Raw genomic sequence first — 21,302 nt, 5'->3', positions numbered from 1 at the left:
TAGTCTCTCATTTAATCTTTTTTTATAATATCTGTATAAAATAATTCTTTATTTTTAAAATAGAATTTATTGCTTAAATTACAAATAATAATTATTGACAAATTATTAAAGCCTGACCTTCAAATGCCCATCTGCTAGCTGGTTTTTGTCTCATTTACATCACAAATGCAATTTTATATTTTTTCATATGTTACAACTACATGTATGATGGTTGAACCAATTGTTCCAAGTTTATTTTGTTTATGTAATTTTTGTCAACATTATAAAAACCATAAAAAAATTAATTTTTCTAATATTTTTAGAGAAAGACAAAAAAGGCAACAAAAAGAATTAAAACAGGTACAGACAGATTCCCATCTGTAAAACGCCTGTTTTAAGCAGAGTTGCACGTATCTTCAGATATGTGCAACTCTGCGTAAAACTTCTGATTCTAGTGAACTGATTCATTCAATCTAATCAGTTCACCAGAATCATCATTGTTATTTTGAAAGATTTATGATTCTCGGGTATTATAATCTGTAAATAAGCACTGGAAAGATTACCTGTAACAAATTAGATTATATTAGATTTGAAGAATTGTGTTCAAAAATTATCCAATTCTTGGCAGTGAAATAAATTACAGTTTACTTAGTGGCTCCCAGTCCTAGACATCTTTGAAGTCCCCTTGTGACTCCATATGTCTAACTTGATGCTTTCTCCATTGTGTTAACATTTTTTGTAGTGGAAATTCTTAGAATTTTACAAGCGATGCTAAGTTTAGTCATCTCTTCTTGACTATCATTGGGCACCTTTTAGTGATACCTTCAGTTTAGAAACAACCAGAAAACACATGGGGTCTTGTCTGTAAGTAAGGAGCCAGACGAATTTCATATTTGACCTAGAAGTCCTAGATTAGAGGTAATGAATGGGCAGATATGAGTTATCGTGATAACAGTTGTGTGATTTTCACTGGTCTGTTCTTTTGTGCCAATCCATGAAGATTATAGAACTCCAGAAAACACAGTTTGTTGACAGTTGGCTTTTTCTTCCATATTCGTGATGCATAACTGCAATAATAAAAAGTCAGCAGTGGTCAGTTGGATAGTTGTCCTTATCATACTTTGCACATTATTAATGACATTTTATGTTTCTTGATGGTCTACTGGTATGCTGGATACTCAACTGAAGTTTTACAATTTTCAATATTAAATCACTCTCCATTCTTTAACTACTAGAGCTGTGGTCTTGAAAGCCTGCTTAATCCTACAAATTGTTTCACTTTGTATATCAACAAGTTTTTGGCAGTTGATGTATTAACATTGTTTAACGCGTTCTGCATTATACACAAAATAAAAAAAGTGACTAACACTTATTACACTGTCACACAAAATGGCTGCTGGACAACAACTGACACATTTTGAGGCTACAACAAATATCTATGCACACTAGATACAGTACATACAATGAACGCTTGGTACCAGGTTCTATTCCTTGATTTGAAACTTTTTGAGAAAAAAATGGGTCAGATAGATACTGGTTGAACAGACCCGTATGACGAAATATGTGCTTCAGTTTACACAGTTAATGTGTATCTTCAGCCGAATTCAGCGTAACTGGTTAAGGTTTTTGTATGACCCCCAAATACAAAACAGTCTTTTTGCAGTTGTACAGGCACACAGCACGGTCACCATTCTGCCCAATTAAACTGACTGCTTTACCAGCTATTTGAAGGTACCAACAATGGAGTCTTGGTAGTGGCTAATGTTTATTTTCCAAGGTAATTGTTCAAAGAAGAAAGGAAGGAAAGAGGGCAGAGGAAGGAAACAGTTAATCTACAGACATATGGACTGTCTCTGATTAGAGTAGTTTGACTGCCATCATATCCAGGACCTTACAACAAGTGGAATCATAACATAATTCACCTATATAAAAATCATGTTGCTGACAAGGTTCCTTCTGTTTTCTTTAGTCACTACAGCATCATGTTGCAATTTAACAGTTGAAAAATTAACCGTACAGTTTAATAGTTTAAAGTGACCAGCTATTTCATTCATATAAAGGCTTATTACAATTATACAGGGTCATTCACGGGAACCGGATGTTTTTAAAATAATCATAAAAAATTGAATATTTACTTTAAAAAAGTTGTATTTGTAATGAAACATTTGTTAAATCAAAGCATTTGTTACTTACTCATGAACGAAAAATTATGTCCGGCAAGTGATGTCCATTTTGGGCAATACATTGTAGCCTTCTAGCCTTTCACGGTAACTGGCCTCAATTCATTGCAGCGTGTCTACATCAATCTGGGTGTCGTGATGACGAATTGCGATATTTAGGTCCTCCAATGTACGCGGTTTAATGCCGTACACACGCAATTTCAGAAACCCCCACAGAAAAAAATCACAACTACTCAAGTCGGGGGACCGAGGGGACCAAGGAATGTGGCCGAATCTGGAAACGATCCGTCCCGGAAACAAATTACAGAGAACAGCCATCGTTGCCCTCGCTGTGTGCGCTGTAGCTCCATCCTGCTGGAATAACACATTTTGAAAGTCGATTCCCCGGTTTTGTAACTCAGGGATGAAAAACGTATTCAACATCGCAATGTAACGATCAGCTGTTACAGTTACGGCAGCGTCATTTTCTTAAAAAAAAATGGTCCCATAACACCGACCTTTTTTATTGCTCACAGACAGTCACCTTTGGGCTATGAAGTGGTCTCTCGTGAAGTTGATGCGGGTTTCTTTCTGTCCAATACCGGCAATTCTGTTTATTGACGAAGCCATTCAGATGAAAATGGGCTTCGTCACTCATTCACAATAACAAATTTTCATTTTCTTCAAAAACGGTAAGCATTTGTCGACAAAATTGTAATCGCTGTGTGAAATCTTGCTCTTTTAACTGCTGCACGACAGCTATCTTGTAAGGATGGAAATGCAGGTCTGTATGCAGAATTTGTCTTACCTTACTTGTGCTCATTTGAAGTGCTGCTGAATGCCTCTGAATAGAGCGGCGTGGGCTTCTGACAATGGCTTCCCTTACTCGTTCGATGTTCTCCGGAGTGCTAGCAGTTCGTCGGGGACCCGGTGGTTTTTTCTTCAATATTGAACCACTTGTTCGAAGGTTGTTTACCCATTGCAATATTGTGTTACGAGAAGGGGCACTTGCATTACGATGGATATTAAACTGACGGCGGAAATCTCGCTGAACAGCAGTTACGGATTCATTTTGCATAAAACTGTCATACGCGTACAAGCGTTGGTCTAGCGTCCACGGCTCCATCTCAACGACTAAAATGTAAATGCTATGAACAAAGGAAACGTCAGACACCAGCCACGTGCCCCTCCCACCACGAACGCCCGAGTACAACCCACTTCAAAAATATCCGGTTCCCATGAATGACCATGTATTACCTAACTAATGGTTTATTGACATGTAGCATTTCAAGATTAATTTACAGTACAGTTTCTGAATATAATTGCATTAGCCTGTTTGAAGTTAAAAGAATGGAATCATACGTACCCTTTATTCCTTTTCTTAATGAGGGATTATCTCATTTTTTATTCTAAAACATTGAATTATTAACTTTTTATATTATAAACTATTAGTTTTATTTTTTTTTTTTGAAATTAAGTGACGATTAATATCTTCTTTCTTTTTCCTGTTTAGCCACCGGTAACTACCGTTTAGATAATACTTCAGAAGATGAATGAGGATGATATGTATGAGTGTGAATAAAGTGTGTAGTCTTGTACATTCTCAGTTCGACCATACCTGAGATGTGTGGTTAATTGAAACCCAACCACCAAAGAACGCCGGTATCCACGATCTAGTATTCAAGTCCATGTAAAAATAGCTGGCTTTACTAGGACTTGAACGCTGGAACTCTCGACTTTCAAATCAGCTGATTTGGGAAGACGCGTTCACCACTAAACCTACCCAGTGGGTAGACGATTAATATCTGTATTTATTTTACTGTTCAGATCTTATGTTTGTGCTTGATATGTAATTAAGATATTATATGTGATCTTTTTTTTTTTACAGATCATAAAAATGATGTACTTCATAATGTTACACAAGCTGCAGAAAAAAATGTAAACATTTCAGATGTTAAAGGTGAATTTTAATATTTTTTTCCAATCTTTTAATTATTCTCATGTATCTGTATTTACAGTAGTTTCACAGTCACTAAATTCGACAAGCAAGACATCTTTCTTGTCCCCAAAAAAAAAACCATTAGCCTAAACGTCTTTACCAAACATTCTTGTTTGTAGTTCTTTGATCTATGAGATGATAAATACACCATAATATTGATTGCTGCTTTATCTTGATGTTCGAATAAGAAGTGTAGGTTTCTTGTTCAGTTACAATACAATCAAATAATTCATCAGCTTCATTTTTGTAACGACAAAAAAATTACACACAGGATTGAACAAGGCATTTTCATTGTCTGTCTGTTATCATCTTTTGCACTCATTTAGTGCACAGTTTTTTATAGCCCAATTTTTCAGTCAAAACTTCATAAATCAAAGATCATGAAACATCAAAGACAATTGTGAAAGACATGGTGAAGCACCAGTTTTCTCATTATTTTTTTCAATTAAATAATCCATTATCCAGTGGCTGGCCATTATGTTCTTTATCTTGAATGTTTTTTTGGCCTCTTTGTAACAGATTCCATCACTGCCTTACTTTAGAATTATTCATAATATTTGCCCCGTAAACATCATAAAATTGCCTGTGAATTACAGCTCTAGAATTGTTTTTTGCCATAAAAAATCGGATTATGTGCACTTCACCCTCAGTGGGATCACAAATTCTAGTACTCTAAATGGATGAATATAAATAACTAACAATAAAATTACTAAACTATTGATGCTAACAGACTATTGATTGTAATAACTGAAATGTCCAAGCGTCATTTCTTTATATTGTGTATATAGGCTGCAAATTCAAAATTTACTGTATAAAAATATGCCTTGTAAACTGGTGCCAATTATGTTGAGCTGCAATCTACTTGTAAGCAAACAAAATTTAAAATGACTAAACTTTAAATAGATTTTATTTGTTTATTAAATGTAAAATTTTTAAAAAGTAATACTGGTTATAATTACTTGTATGAGTAAGTATGTTCTACATGCTTTGGTGAGGTTCCTCAATTACTTTTTTTTTTTTTTTTTTTTTTTTTTTTTTTTTTTTTAACGGCTGTTATTTTTAGTAATGCAGTTTGCACAGAAGGTCTAGAAATAATATGAAACTATTTTGAAATTTGTTAAGGTAAAGAAGGTAAACATTAGCTGGAAATCAAACATGTTGATAATGTAACAGAAATTGTTTCACAGTTTTGATACCATTATTTAATTTGTTGAAGAGTGCTTTAAACACATAGACTTGCAACATGTGCATGTACTTAAAGACATTGACTAGCAGTTTACTTTTTAAATGAAATTTTTTAATAACCGTAACAAGAACTCTCATATATTGCATGTACCCTTTTTTATTGTTTTTTTTCTTTATACTACTGTTAATTATCGATTCTTGCTTGCTGGTTCAATACAAACCAACATCTTTATTATATCATAATACCCTCACTCAATCAAAATGCTTACACAACAAGAATAATACATACAATTATATCAGCTGTATAGTGTAACATAATCATATCATAACACACCAGAAACATATAATATTAGCTTTCTTAGTCTTACAAATGACACTTCATCGTGAGGCTTGGTGAGTATGTCAGCCACTTGAATATCTGATGGTACATAACATACTTTTCTTATACCTTACTTAATTTTCTCTTGAATAAAATGATACTTAATGTCAATGTGCTTCAACCGTTTAGGCTGTTTGCAAGATTTACTGATTTATATAGCTGACAAATTGTCCTCAAATAAAAGTACATCTATATCACTTGAACTCATCACATCTAATTCAATTAAAATATTTTGAATTGACTGAGAGCTACATGTTCTGCCTCAGTGGAAGACAGAGCAACACAAAATTGTCCTTTGAACACCAAGACACAGTACTACTAAAAATGTTAAAACTATGCCCACTGGTGGACTTTCTGTCAGTTGTGTCACCACCCTTGTCAGCATCTAAAAAACTTTAGATAATATAAGTAGAAGAACTTCTGTAAACTAGTTTCGAATCAAGAGTTCCTTTAATATAACGTAACACTCCTTTTAGACATAATAATAATAAAAAAATCATTATTAGCATAATTTTGGTATTTGCTTAAAATACTAATACTTGCACATAAATCCGGTCTGCTTCCTAACATCGCATATATAATATAACCTTATTATATATATCCATACTTATTTTATAACTGTATTTTCCGGGTTTTTTTCCTTAGAAAGTAATTATAATAAAAATTATTAACCATTGAAGTAGTGATAGTTTTACAATCAAACATATTGAAATGTTTTAATACATTTTCTAGATAATTACTTTCATTCAAAGTTATCACGCTGTCTTTTAAACTTTGTTCTACAATAATACCTAAATAAATGAAACTTGACTCAAATCTTTCACTTTAACTTTTTTTTTTGTTAAATTGTTTCTCATTTCATTCTTAAAAACATTAATTTTTTGCTTATTTGAGCCTGTTTTAATTGCCATCAACTTAAATTAGTCTATAAATTTTAAAATGTTAGCTAATTTGATGTACAAACAATGAAGTACAAACAATAATCATCTGATCTTACAAAATTCTGAGATATGAATTAATGAAATTTAACGTACTAGCATTTGGGAAAAGTTTTTAAACCATAAATTGCTTTCTTAAATTTGTACACTTTATCATTTGGTAAATTGCAATTCTGAGGTAAACACAAATACAGTTTCTTTTGATTGCTATGCAAAAAGATCATTTGCATAACTGGCCAGTCAAAGTTTACACGAACAGCTAACATTAATCTAAATGTATTTAATTTGGTAACAGGAAAATAAACATCATATATTGACCATTGATCTTTTCTGCATGAAACCTCTGGCAACTAATCTAGATTTTAATTGAGTTATCTTGCCTTGATTATCTCATTTAATTCTGTAAACACATTTGCTGTCAATAACATTACATATCTCTGACTTAATAATGACCCATGTATCATTTTTAGCTAATGATTTCAACTTAACCCCAACCCAGCGTTCTGCCCCTGTTTGGCAAAAATTGACCGTTTAACTTTTTCATATGATGGTTGGTTCTTCAATGTCAATCACACTAACAGTGACAGTCTTCATAATCATTATATTTAACTGGAGGTTGCAGCTGATCCCTAGGCTGAAGCTATCTTCTATCAGTAGGACTATTTATGTTCTAATTCAGGGAAGTTCTTTTTAAACTTTCATCCGTAGTCACATACTTAATTACATTTTCAACGTGTTCAACTTCAGGTGTAGGTTTGTCTTTCTTCATGTTAACATTACCGTCAGAAAATGAGAAAATATTCAGTTAGACAGAACAAAAATAACATCTCTTTCCAACGTTACTGCATTCATATCTAAACTTTCTGTCCTTTTGTTATTTCACTATAACTTACAAAGATTCCTTTACTACTTTTAAGATCAAGCTTCTTTTACTACTCTTTTGTTATATGCACATACAATTCTGTATCAAATGCTGATTATATTTTTTTTAAATCAAAACTTTTCTTATTATTGCATAATTTATAAGGTGTTTTACCACCTTACCTTTCACTGTAATTTTCCAAGTTCTATTAATCAGATACACAGCTGTATTTGCTGCTTTAGCCCAAATTGGCATGCTTAAGTGTTTTGCTGTCACAATATGTATTTTACGTTCAGCAGGACCTTTCTGTAGGAGATTATAAGAAACTGTAGTTTGAAGTAGTACTATTCCTTGATGAGTCAAATGTTTTCTCACATTATGATTAGCAAATTTCTTTCCGTTATCTGTTGTTAAGATTTTAATTTTCTGAATCTTTTCATTTTCACAGTTTCACAAAAAGTTCAAGATTACCTTAAACTTCATGCTTATGCTTTAAAAAATACACCTTTGTATAATGTGAATAGTCTTCATCTTTCATTAAAAACATGTAAAGAGAGCTCCCTATTGAGTCCAACTTCTGTAGCTCCAGAGACATAAGTTAATTACTTCCTTAGAATAAATCACAATGTTTTCCTAGCACACGGCTTTGCAGAACAAGGCCGTTTTTTATCTTCATACTTACTACCATTTTGATTCAAAAAAACTTTTAAAAAATTAAAATTTTGATGTGCTTAAACTTTCATGCCATCAAATTAAAGATTTTTTATTTGAGTTCACCATGAAATCATTAGCTGTAAAACAATCATCTTGGTCTGCAAAATTCTGGTTTTCCAAGCAATCATCCTGTGAAAAAGTTTATTTGACTGTCTAGTCAATGCATAAACTTAATTTATTTTCTTGTAAATTAATTCTTCATAGGCATCAAGTTCAAATAAAAACCATTATCCAGAGCCTTGCCCTCCGAAAAAGGATTCATCCTTAAATTAGTTACATAAGCGCATTTTTCATATTCATATTTATGAACTTTTACCCATTTTAAAATTTAATAAAAACAGTACAATGCCAATTGTAGTTATTACCGACCCATTATCTGTTTTTAGCTTGATTTGGTTCATTAAGCTTTACCTACTTTCCAAACATCTTTAGATCATAACATATACCCTCATATGCTCCACTATCAAATCAAGATACCACTCTGTACCCAAATTCACTTCGGAAATTCTAGTTAAAGCCAGTTTTTCTTTTGAATCATTTACATTCATTTATTTACTTTTTTTTTGCCTTTGACAATTTCTTTTAATGAAACCAACAATCTTTTAATATATTTCCCTTCTTTTGACAAAAGTGACACAATATTTTTTTATTTTTCATAGAACTTGAATAATTCATGTACTGATTCTTTTTATATCCAACCATTCCACCAGAAAAAAAATTTCAGACAAAACTTATTTACATGTTTAGCAGTTACCACGATGGTATCTTTACCACTTAAATTTGAATTTTTGATAAATTGGCCATAACACTGTTTTCAAATTTAAAAATTGTTATAATAGATCAATACTCACATTTGGTTGTTACTCATATATTTTCAGTTAAGTTCACATTTCATTTACAGTCTTGTACATTAAAACATGCGACAAAGGTCTGAATTCCATGCCTATTACTAACACACTTTGTGTGCACATGCCTCATGAATTTCATACTTTTTAAAATTCTCCAGCTTTCAAAGCATTCTGTATATCGCCATTGGTAATGTCAAAGAGATATGTAGCTGTTAATATTAACTCTCCACCTGTAATTTCCAAATGTTCCAGTTATTTTCATTTAACTTCACAAACTGCTGTAACTCCATTATTTAAACACGTGGTCACAACTCAACAAAACTTTCATGACCTCTGAACCTATTTTCACAATTATAAGTCTGGGCCAATAACCTGTTCAGAGTGCTTTAAATAAATGCACACATTGGCAGTAGTTTACTTCTGATTGTTCTATCATTTTGATTGTATCACAACATAATTAAATTGTGATATGATATTTAATGAAAAAAATATAACCAGATGTTAGAAATATTAAAATAATGATAATATTGTATTATCGAAAAACTTACTGAGTTGCTACCTAATGCTTACTGAATTACTACCTCCAAATAAAAACTTAATTCATAAAATAAATCCAGTTTGTAGTACAAGTTAAGCTAACATCTAATTTTTTATGTTTGTTAGTGAATAAAATTAAGTATATAAGACTAAGAATTAATGTTTTTTTATTACAGCAATGTTATTTATACAATTAGAGCCTATATTTTTTTTAATATAAAAATTACTGCTGTATCATGTTTTACATTTTCTTCAGACCCAATTATGTTTCAAATAATGTAACAGAATATATGTTACATTCATAGCTGTTTAAACAATCCTTAGTACTTGTAGGGCGTCTAGAACATGGTGTAAATTTTGTTTCAATTCATTAATTAATTTACTTCAAATGTACATAAATTATAATACTTTAAGTAATGGCTTAAATGCATTTCTAAAATATTATAGTAATTTATTAATTTGTTTTAAAAGACATGTAAAAAATAACACAAGAGGCCTCTCTCTTTTTCTGTTTAGCCTCCGGTAACTACCGTTAAGATAATTCTTCAGATGATGAATGAGAATGATATGTAATGAGTGTAAATGAAGTGTAGTCTTGTACATTCTCAGTTCGACCATTCCTGAGATGAACAAACCCACCGGGTTGGTCTAGTGGTTAACGCGTCTTCCCAAATCAGTTGATTTGGAAGTCGAGAGTTACATCGTTCAAGTCCTAGTAAAGCCAGTTATTTTTACACGGATTTGAATACTAGATCGTAGATACCGGTGTTCTTTGGTGGTTGGGTTTCAATTAACCACACATCTCAGGAATGGTCGAACTGAGAATGTACAAGACTACACTTCATTTACACTCATACATATCATCCTCATTTATCCTCTGAAGAATTATCTAAACTGTAGTTACCGGAGGCTAAACAGGAAAAAGAAAGAACACAAGAGGCCTAGAATAATTTGCTTGAAATGTGTGTTGCTCATCTGATGTTATTCAAAGGTGCAATTATTGAATTCTGTTATCCATCATACTCCAGATATTTCTCTTCATACATTTCTTTACATGCCATTTAATACAGTCGTCCTACTTATTAGTCAACTATATAAAAAAAGATTGCATTATTTAAAGAATGTTTACTGGTATATTTTTCTTTTAACATTATTTATTTATGGAAATAAGATGCGGATATATTTTTTTGTTTATTGAAATGTTATATTTCAAATGAGATTTTTTATTTTTATGTGGCGCGTTTTTTGGTATTTTTGCTTAAATTGCTATGGGCATTGTAAGTGAAATTACAATTACCCCCCCCCCCCCTACCATACAGGGGCATGTTTGCAAAAGTAATGGTGGAATATTGTATTGTCACTCAACCTGTGCAAAATTCCATTAATAGGCAATGTCAGGAAGTATGTAATCATAAGTTGCAAGATTTGAGGACAAAAATGAAAAAAAGGGACATGTGAGTTAAAGAAAAGAAAGTAAAAATTCAAGTCGTTATCTTCAGTGGCTCCTAAGATAATGGATCATAAATATAGAAAAATATGATTTTTGGAAAACTGGATTTGAAAATTGCATAAATGAGTTTAAGTTACTTGAAAAATGCCCAGCTTCATTTTCTGTGTCATCAGTGTTAGCTTCCTGATCTTTTTTTTTTAATTTTTAATGATTTAACGAGTTTGATTCCAAGACGCTGCAGAACTTCACAACTTGTTAATGTTTCCATTATTAAATGTCGACACTATATCATGTACTTGAAACTCAAGTGTTTCCTTTACCACAAAAATATTTTTTGGCAACTGGTTCCAAATTATCTGGTTGAGAGACTCTGAGTTCTTCGTCTGTCCATGGAGACATTTTTCCAACTTTTCCAACAATTCTTCATCAGATAAATTGAAATATTGGCTTTATAGATTGAAGAACAGACATTGGGACAGAAGAAGTTTTGTGAATAGTTTTTACTGATAAATTTGTTGATAAATGAAAATTTGAGCTTGTTTGTAAAACAGCTGACAAAAGTTTTTTTTAAAAAATCATAAAAAATATATTTGTTAACATACAGCATGAATCTTATATAAAGTGACTCAAAAAGTATTGAAAAATAAACAGAGAAGAAATTCCAAAAAAAACATTTTTTTTACCCTAACTGGTTACAGCTGCCCTTAAATCTTTCACTATTTTATTGCTCAGACAAACTAGTAAATCATAAACTGTATATGTATTTTCACTCAAAGGTGATAATGATTTACTCCTTTATTGATTTTATTTTTCTGTGAATAATAAAAACACAGAAATAAGGAATGCACTAATAGACACATGGTAAAAACAGCACAACTGTAAAAAAATTTATACACAAAACATACACCTTAAATTTAATAATAAAATTGATTCTCAGTGTAGCTTTTATATTTCATCAATGTCTGATCAGACGATGTAAGCATTGTTGTGAGAATTTCAATTTTTTTGTCAAGTGGGCACTGATCCTAAAAGAGTTAATTTTGAAAAGTGTATGTACTGTAATTGGGAAGGTACATCGTATATAGAAAGTTACATTATAAGTGAAAATGTTTGATTTTATGTACATTTTTTCTTTTTGAGCGAATTTTATTCTAGACAACATCGTCTGGAGTGTTAAATTAAATTATGATAGTGAAACCAAACATTACTGTTTTCTAAGATTTGATATGTAAATAAACCTAGCATACTTCTTTGCTTACATGGATCAGCAAGAGAAAAAGCTTAAATGCTTAAAAATAAATGTATAGAAATCATATATCTAATGATGAAGAAATGTGCTTACAGAAGATCTTACAGCTGTTATATTTGCAGTTCCTCTTTCATTAGTAATATTGCAGGCAACTTTTTTGTTTGTAATGCTTGGTATAAACTAGTCTACTCTGAAGTATGAATAAAGCCAAGTTGGCCTCTGGCTGGATCCTAAAAAACATTTTGGCTATATTCATTATATGTTCCTTATAATTTTCCCTAAGAAAATGCATCCAGTTGACTATTTGTCTGACGAGAATTATTTTTCAACAGAAAGTGGTTATTGCATCAGGGCCAATGAGATTTAAAATTTTTATCTCTGTTATTCTTGACTAGAAAAGGTAATCTATACATTACAGTTTAGAAGATTTTAGCAAACATGTTTTCCAATTGTTGATTGATTTAAAAGAAAATTTAAATTTATGTATGGAATTTATTTTCCCAATAAGTCTGCTCCTTATTCCCAGCAGTACCACATTTAATAGGAATTGAACAAATTATTTTGTTTGTTTCTGCTTAAAAAATAATGTAAATAATTATTAAATTTTCTAAATTATTTTTCAATAAAGCTCTTTTCTACTGATCTGCTGTTTTTTTATATATAAAGTAAATTTATTCTATTGCTGAAGATTACTTTTTGAAAGTTATTTCAGTAGCAGTGCTCAAGAAGTAAGTGGTAGTGCTCGCATCTCCTTAGTTAAGTCTTTAGTTTTCCAAAGTTTTGTACTAATAAAGTTTACATTAAACTCCCGTTCAGGTTGAACTATTTATAAGGAAGGTATTGTTAGGGTGTCATACTGGCTATTTATTCAGGTATTTTGATGTTAAATGAATTTTTGTTGAGTTTAAAAGAATGACTGTTGTCAGTATGTATATAGTTTAATATGTTACTTTATTTAAAAATATAAAACTGAAATATTAATTACCTATTGTCAGTTTTGCTCCAAGATTGATTAAATACATCTTTACCCAGAAACATTAAATCCTTAAATCTGGAAACATTGGGAAAAATATCAAAATTTAACTGCTTTTTATCCATGGTGAAATGAAGTCAGGTATATGAAGAGGTTGAGTGTGTGTGTGTGTATTACCATTTTCCTCAAAAACTACTGTACTGATTGATTGAATGCAGTTTTTTGCATTGCATAGATATCACTTCAGAGCAGGTTTGTATACATGTTTTATATGGTTATAGGCCATCAGTGGGTGCTGAATGGAGATGGTATATGTGTTTGAGGTAAGAGATTTTGTGTGCGTCACCATTTTCCTCAAAAACTACTAGACTGATTTTGATGCGGTTTTTTTTGCATTTCATAAGTATCACTCAGAGCAGGTTCTTAGATTAGTTTTATGGTTATAAGACACCAGGGGGCGCTGCAGTAGATGTTTCTTCAAATGGGATTTTAAAATTTTTAATTTTGTCACTTTCAAGTCCCTAAAATAAGTTGATTATTAATAGTTGTAATTCCAGTTATTATCTAAAGATCTTTTAAAGAAGTCTTGGTTTGATTATTTGGGAGATGTTACCATTAGTACAATACAAATAACTGAACGTACTACAGTTAAATAAGTGTTCAAATCTAATTAGAAGTAATAATCACATGAGTTTTGAATTGTCACATTGCATATTTCATTTAAACATAAGAATAAGAGATATGAAAAATATATATTATAATAAATAACTATTAATTTAGTAGAAGTTAAAAATAATTTTGTAAGTAGTTGTTTTTAAATATCTGTTGAAGTTAACTGTATGTTTTGAATAAAAATTAAGAAATATTTAAAAATATTAAAATTTTTTTTAGATGTGTTCATTCTAAAAACTGTGATGTAATTGAAATTAGTATAAGTATTGTGGTTTTTGTTGTGCTTTTATAAGGTTGTATGTGATATTTCTTATTAAACATTAATAAGATAATATTGTAATACTGTAGTTTATGTAAACAGTTAAATTTATTGTGGGTATATTTCAAGGTTGACTGATGAATGTTTATAATATATTTGAAAGTATGAATGCATATCTCAGCAGTAGCTTGTATTGTTTTTCTTTTCATAGTTTCAAGTTCTTTGTTATTATTTGATTACTAGTTTTTTTTCTGTTGTAGTCCTATTTCCCTTGTATGATTTTTATTGTTACTTAACAGGCCTCATAGTTAAATTCTAATGTTGTGCCCTTGCTTTTATCTGTTTGTGAGCAAATTAAAACATTTTTCCATGAATGGAAAAATTTTTTAATTCCAAAATGATAAATAATTTCCAAAATTCCATTTTGGAAAATAGTTTCCAAAAAGGAGGTGGTTCTTAGTTTGGGAGATGGTGTCCCCACGGCCCTAGCCTATGCAGCTTTCCTTCCCGCTACACATTGAGCTGCTGAATCTTTTACACAATACTCATATACCACACCATAAACACACACATGTTACAACTTATACCCTTTACACAGCAACACATCTTGCACCGTTTCATTTTACACTTATACTTGGTGGTGTTGCAATATCTTATGAAATGCAATCTTAACCAAAAGTGAAAACTATCATGCCAGTGGTTGGATGGCTCTATGTAGTTAATCTCAAGCTGTGTTCTCTGGGTACTAGGGTGAACCCAGTTTTATGAAGCCCTAGCTCCTCTATGCATGCGCATTGCTGGTACTCATTGGAACTGTGTCTCAGTCCCAATCAAAAAACCTTTGGTGGTTGTTTTTGATCCACTTGAAAAACCCAACAAATCTGGAAGCTTAAAAAAAGACTTCGACAGACTTGTCATCGAAGATGTGTCAGGAGATAATGAAATTAGAAATGAAACAGACTGCTAAATTACATATTCTATACAATTTATTGTATTCAAATATAAGGGAGAAGATTTCACCCTTCTTAATATATAAGTGCATTGTTACAGCTTGTAGTTCTCCAAAATCAAAAAATACTAAATAATAATTAAAAAACTTAGAAGCGCCCTGTTTATTGAGGTGAGTGATGATATAAGTCAGAAGCTTCTACCTCTTAGGTTCATAGGGAAGGACAAAGTAATAGTGAAGCCACATAATTCCCTGAATTCCAGCAAGAGAGTGATCTTTTGCTATGACTTGGCTGGTATTGAACCATCAGAAGAATTGTCACTGCAGTCGGTTACTTCTGTTCAGAGGATAATGAGGTCAATCTCACTTACAACATTTTCTACATCAGTGGTCCCTGAGCAAATAAAAATTGACTACCTCTCTGTCCATGTATGGGCTTATATACCAAACTCCAGACACTGCTTCCAGTGTCTGGTTGGCCCAAAGTAAACTAGTTTTACACCAGAATCAAAACTGGTTGTATAAAGAAAAACGTTTTTCGACATTACAGCTGTATGTGCAAAAATGTATTAACTGTAAGGGTTCATATTTGGCAAGATCTCGAGAATACCCCGTTTATAAGGAGGAACAGGCTGTAATAGGGTGTGTATTGAATAGAAAATTATCCTTTCCTGTGGTTTGTCTGGAATACAGAAAATCTCTGAACATGAGGAATCCTGTAACACCCAGTGTTAGTTTTGTTCTGGCTCTCTAACAATTTCTAAAAGCTGAATGAACACCACCAAATAAAACTGCTGTACCAACAATGCGCCAAAGTACCAAGATTAGAATGAAGGGATCCAGAAAAAAATAGTTCCCTAGAACGGTATTTCCAACTTCCCAGGCTTCCAAATCCCCTCTGCCATCTCAAGGTCTCTTCAAGGATATAGAGACGGATGAAATGTCTGAAGAAGCAAAGCACTTCCTAAAAGTTCAAAAAAGGAAAACCGGATAGTATTTGATGATTAGTCTGGTTATAACATAAATATTACAAAAATGTTTAAAAACTTGCTTTATACTTTTTAGTCATACTTTAATCAAATTATTATCATAAATTGCATGGAGCTTTGTCTCAACATACTGCCTGCCAAGAATCATCTCTCTGTGTGCGTGAAAAAAAAACATTGTGAGTTAAAGAAAAGCAAGTAAAATGTACTTTTTTTGGGGTACAAATATTATTCAGTGGAATGTTTGCAGTTTTTGTACTTGCCATAAGGATATTGAAATCCTACTAAAAGAAGAAAATCCTTAAATACTCTGTTTCCAGGAAATTCATATCCATCCCCAGGATGATGTGTCTATTTGCGGTTACATCTGTGAAAGATGCGACTATCAAACTGAGGGCAGAGGACGTGAAGGTGTGGCTGTTTCCCTGAAGGAAATCGTATTAGCCACACACATTCTGCTAGCTACAAACATCCCTGCAGTCTCAGTGAAGATATTGGTGTCATTTAAAATAAATATCTGCAACTTACATCTCTGCCAACTTCTGATATCAGTGAAGATGATCTGTCCATTCAGTTTTCACAGATGCCTTTACCCTGCCTAATTGGCGTTTTCAGTTCCCATCACTATTCATGTGGCTCATCATCATGTGTTTCCCAAGGTATTATAATTGATAGACTGAGGCAGAACTTAGATTTCTGCTTATTGAACAATGAGTCGTACATGTTTACATCATCATCATCAGCTACATTTTCATTCTTTGATCTGTTCTTGTGTTCAGCATCCCTACTTACCTGGTGTGTTTCCAAAAGTTCTTTGGAAGCCATCACAAACTGGTTGTTATCTCAGTCGGTAATAGTATATGCCTTAAGAGTCAGCCACACAAATGGGTGGTTTGGAAAGTGGACTGGATATGATACAAGGATTCCTTTGGCTAATACAAGTGGTAATACGATCCACCAACTTGCCAAGTTTATATACCTGATAGAAAACACACAAAATACATTTGCATTCAATAGTGCAAATGTATTTACCCCTCTAACATCGGGAAAGTCAAGGCACCTGCTGTATCCCTTGGTGGGACAGACTGCAGAATTGCACCAAGGATTGTTGTAGGGCTTTACATAATTTCAATCAAAGGCCTACGACAGAATTGCTTTTCACCTTCTGTGATGCTTGGGCTGTGTTTGCTGTTGAGTGTATCAGTGTGCTAAATGGAAATCGTGGCTCATTTATGTTCAACTCCATCATTGGTTGTGTGGAGAAAAGGCTAGGCCATGTGTGGATTGGGGCAATCTTCGCAGCAAATGGGACTGAAAAGCAATGGCAACCTTGTCACTGCATCAATTGTGGTGAACAATTTTGGAAACTCATTAAAATCAATTTCAGTTACATAATCATACTGTCATTAGTTTGTGAGGTATAAGTTGCAGATAGAAAATATTCCATATTTATATTTCCAAATTCATGAAATGAATTTCCAATAACATACCTTTGATGAGCCTTGATATGCCTTGAATAAATTCTGAAACATTTCCTCTAGAAATTATATCAGGCACAGTGTATTATCTCATCACCCGAATACTATGTGACAACATTTTTTGTCTATTTATAATAAAATATTCTCTGATGAGTTTATTTCAGTTTCTTGGTCACATGTAAGAATTCAGTATGGGTAATTCCCATACTAAAGCTTAGTAAAGATAAATCATGTCCTTCAAGTTACCGTGCTATATTCTTGATCAGTAATCTGTGCAAGGTGATGGAACGATTGATAAACCATCATCTCTAGTGTGACACCTCGATAAAAATGCCCTAATTGCTCCTGAACAATGCGGTTTTTACAAAGGTAGATCATCTATCAATCATGAAGTTGCATTGTCATTGAAAATGTCTTGCTCTATTTTTCGATAAGCAAAGCATATAATATGGCTTGGAGGAGAAGAATCTGAAATATACTACATGATTGGGATATACAAGGGAATCTCCTTGCATTTATCAGGGGGTTTTCTAAGCAGTCAGCCCTTTCAAGTTCTAGTTAGAATTATAGAAAATGAAAATACCACAGGGAAATGTCCTAAGTGTTACCTTGTTTGCTGTAGCCATAAATACTATAATGAGAAGGATGTGTGGAAACCAGTTGTGTGTTTGTTATTTGTAAATGATTTTTCAATTTAAGTTCTGAGAGGTTACTCCAAAATGCAATAACCTATTTGGAATCTTGGAATAAAATTACTGGATCCATGTTTCCTCCAAAGAAAATGAAATGCATTTGAGGGAACATGTTGACCCTCAACTGTTTTTATATGGTGAACCAGTTGAACTATGCATGTGGATTAGATTGTTGGGATTGTAATTTGACCAATGACTAATGTGGGTAACACGTTTAAAGGAAATTAAGATAAAATGTCTAAATATAACAATCCACTGAATTTAACAATAGATGTCAATAGATGGGCTTGTAAAATACAAGTCAGAATTTTAGTTCAAGCGATTTCTGCTACTGTGGTTTCCATTATTTTGGGCACTGTAGTGTGCAGTTGTATTTTTATTTTTTACATTAGTTATTTTGTATATGTTGTAATGATTAAACTGTTTAACAGTTTATTGTTATGAAAATAAGAAAAACTTGTTAATTTTTCAGGTGCAGGTAACAAAACTGGTCTTACAAGTAAGTAATTGCAGATTTGTAATTTAAGTTTAAAAGATTTTTTTTAAAGGTGGCTACTTGAGTCAATAAAATTGTTTATAATCGTGATGATGATAAAACATTTTCAAAAAGATGAACTGTAGATTTTTTTTGAACAATTATCAAAATTATTGGAGCATAAAAATTTTTATAAAAGTTCAACTTGCATCATAATTAATATTTTTTGTTAGAAGGCATTTCTATTGATAGAAGATTCTTCTTTTTTTTAATTTGGCTTTTAATTAAACTCTTAACGAAGCACTTAATTTTTTTATGTGTTGGAACATGCTGCAGTAATTTTTGTGGTTAAGTTTGGTTTTTCCCAAACTTTAAGAATGTTATTGGTAACAACATAATGGAATAAACATTTTTTTTTTAGTTATTTTGATAAAGTATTATTTTTATTTTGTCAAGCGTTTAAGTCATAACCCTGTAATTATGTTTTTCAAAAAAAAAAACGTTGTGTACATGTATATCTAAAGAATATGTCATCTATCTATCTGATCATGTGATGAAAACAACATTGATATGCTAACATGTACAACCAACTAAATTTCTTAAAAAGTATATAAAGTCATTTTTTCATTTCATTGACAAAAGTAACTGTCGTAAATAATAAGTTTTCAGGTATTCGATCCATGTGTATCCTAATATCCCAATTCATATTGGTTATTATTTTCTTACAGTCCTGTGTAAAAGGAAATATAATTTTCCTGGAAAAATGTAAAAATGGCAGCTTGTAACTGTCTTCACCTTACCTTCTTTCAGTACTTGGTTAACTCTGTTGATATAGAATTTTTAATACTTTTTAAATTACAGTTAAATATTGTTTGGATGAATTAACTTTATTTAGAGTTTTTTACTTATGAACTTTGATGAAGCCAAAATTTGATCAGTAAAACTTCTGTTATAAAGTAATTTAATATAAAACAATTGCTGATAAATTATTGTGTACAGTATGGTATATGTATTATAAATTCTCTTGGGAGATGACGGGTGAGTTGTGTACAGCATTCGTGCTGCTTCTTTTTTAATCCAGAGTACAGTACATTAATTATTAAAAACAATATTACAGTTCATATTGATAATACATTAGAAATGATGTCAACACATTAAATAATTATTAAAAAAATAGTACTGATTGATGCGGTACAGTTTTTTACCAACAGGAAAAGTTGCAATATTAATTAAAGAATGAAGCAGTTGCTGTTAAAATAAGAAAATAAACTCTGCAAATGAACTTTTTAGTGGTGATGCAGAATATGCAACATGATGTTTTTACATAATTGTGTTTTAATGATTAATAAAAAATCAGTAATTTACATTAAAAATGGAGTTGACTGCTTAAACTGAAAGTGAATATGTCTGTTGCTATCATTTAAAAAAAAAATATCAATATGTTGATATTTTTGGATGGTTTTTCAGAAATCTGCTGAATTCCTTTCTTAATTGTTCAAAAGTGTATACAGTTTGGTGAAAATGAAAAATTTTTACTATGTAGAAGTAAAACGATTACAAATTTGAAATCGTTATATATTAAGTTATATAATTAAACATAGGACATATATTTTCATTAATCTTGCTTATTTTGTGGATTCAGTGGTCAGTAAAAAAAGATAATCACAGTTGAAGTACTGGCATTCAGCATTCTTAAGTTACTGTTTCTCTAGTACAATACTTTTAAAACTCACTCAATTCTGCACTTTTGTACATTAAAGTCCATTTCAAACAAGGATATTTGTAGTACTTTTCGCCTTTTAATGCTTAAAAAGGATTTAATTGATTTCCTTTTTTTGTAATTAAAATATTTGCATTTTCTGCTACCATAATTTTTATATTGAGTACATTTGTCTACCTTTCTTGGCTTTGTTATAGCTAAATCACTTGCTGATACATTTTGGATGTATTCGGATTTATAGTTTTGAAAATGGAATATATCCAAAATGCATCAACAAGTAATGTAGTTACAATGAAGCTAAGAAAGGTAGATAAATGTACATAAATAAATGTTCTCTTTTTATTTTAATATTTTATGAAATTTATAGCTTATTTTTAAGTTTGGGTTTTTTTTTTTTGTTTGCTTGGCATTTCTCCTGCCGCCACCCCATTTGGTTGCCTGAAAGCATAAGACTGAATGTCTGCGTCACAAACGGCTACTGAGCATTGAAACATTTTAGCGACCAGTGTCCTAACGCTCCTAGAGCTAACCCAAAAGCATGAGCGGAATAAGCATGGTACCATACACCACTTGCTTGCGTGTCCCACTGCCCACTTGTCTTGTATCACTAAAATGGGTAGGCGCACCCCGTCAACTACTAAAACATATATGACTATCAATAATTAATTTATCTTGTCAAAGACAATAATTCGCTGCCATGTCTAGGTCGCTGAATGCCAGCAATTACCTGTCCATCGTTAGCGCTTGGAGCCATAATTTGGCTGGTAGCCAGCCATATCTCTAAGTTAGCTTCCTACAG

General features: G+C 31.8%; 1 protein-coding gene across 4 annotated transcripts in view; it reads left to right on the top strand.

The window, feature by feature from the left end:
• The window catches only part of LOC142328167 (uncharacterized), a 63,510-nt gene that overhangs the window by 22,921 nt on the left and 19,287 nt on the right, over window positions 1–21,302 (top strand). For 2 of the 4 annotated variants that reach the window (XM_075371717.1, XM_075371715.1), the window contains exons 2-3: window positions 4,027–4,098; window positions 18,781–18,807. In XM_075371717.1, coding sequence (XP_075227832.1) covers window positions 4,027–4,098; window positions 18,781–18,807 — 99 coding nt within the window. The remainder of the gene's footprint in view (window positions 1–4,026; window positions 4,099–18,780; window positions 18,808–21,302) is intronic. The other 2 variants (XM_075371718.1, XM_075371716.1) reach the window with 2 other exon arrangements.

This window comes from Lycorma delicatula, chromosome 7 (assembly GCF_047948215.1).
Source record: "Lycorma delicatula isolate Av1 chromosome 7, ASM4794821v1, whole genome shotgun sequence".
Taxonomy (NCBI): Eukaryota; Metazoa; Arthropoda; class Insecta; order Hemiptera; family Fulgoridae; genus Lycorma; species Lycorma delicatula.
The sequence above is the reverse complement of the archived record's forward strand: the minus strand, read 5'-3'. Positions and strand labels throughout refer to the sequence as shown.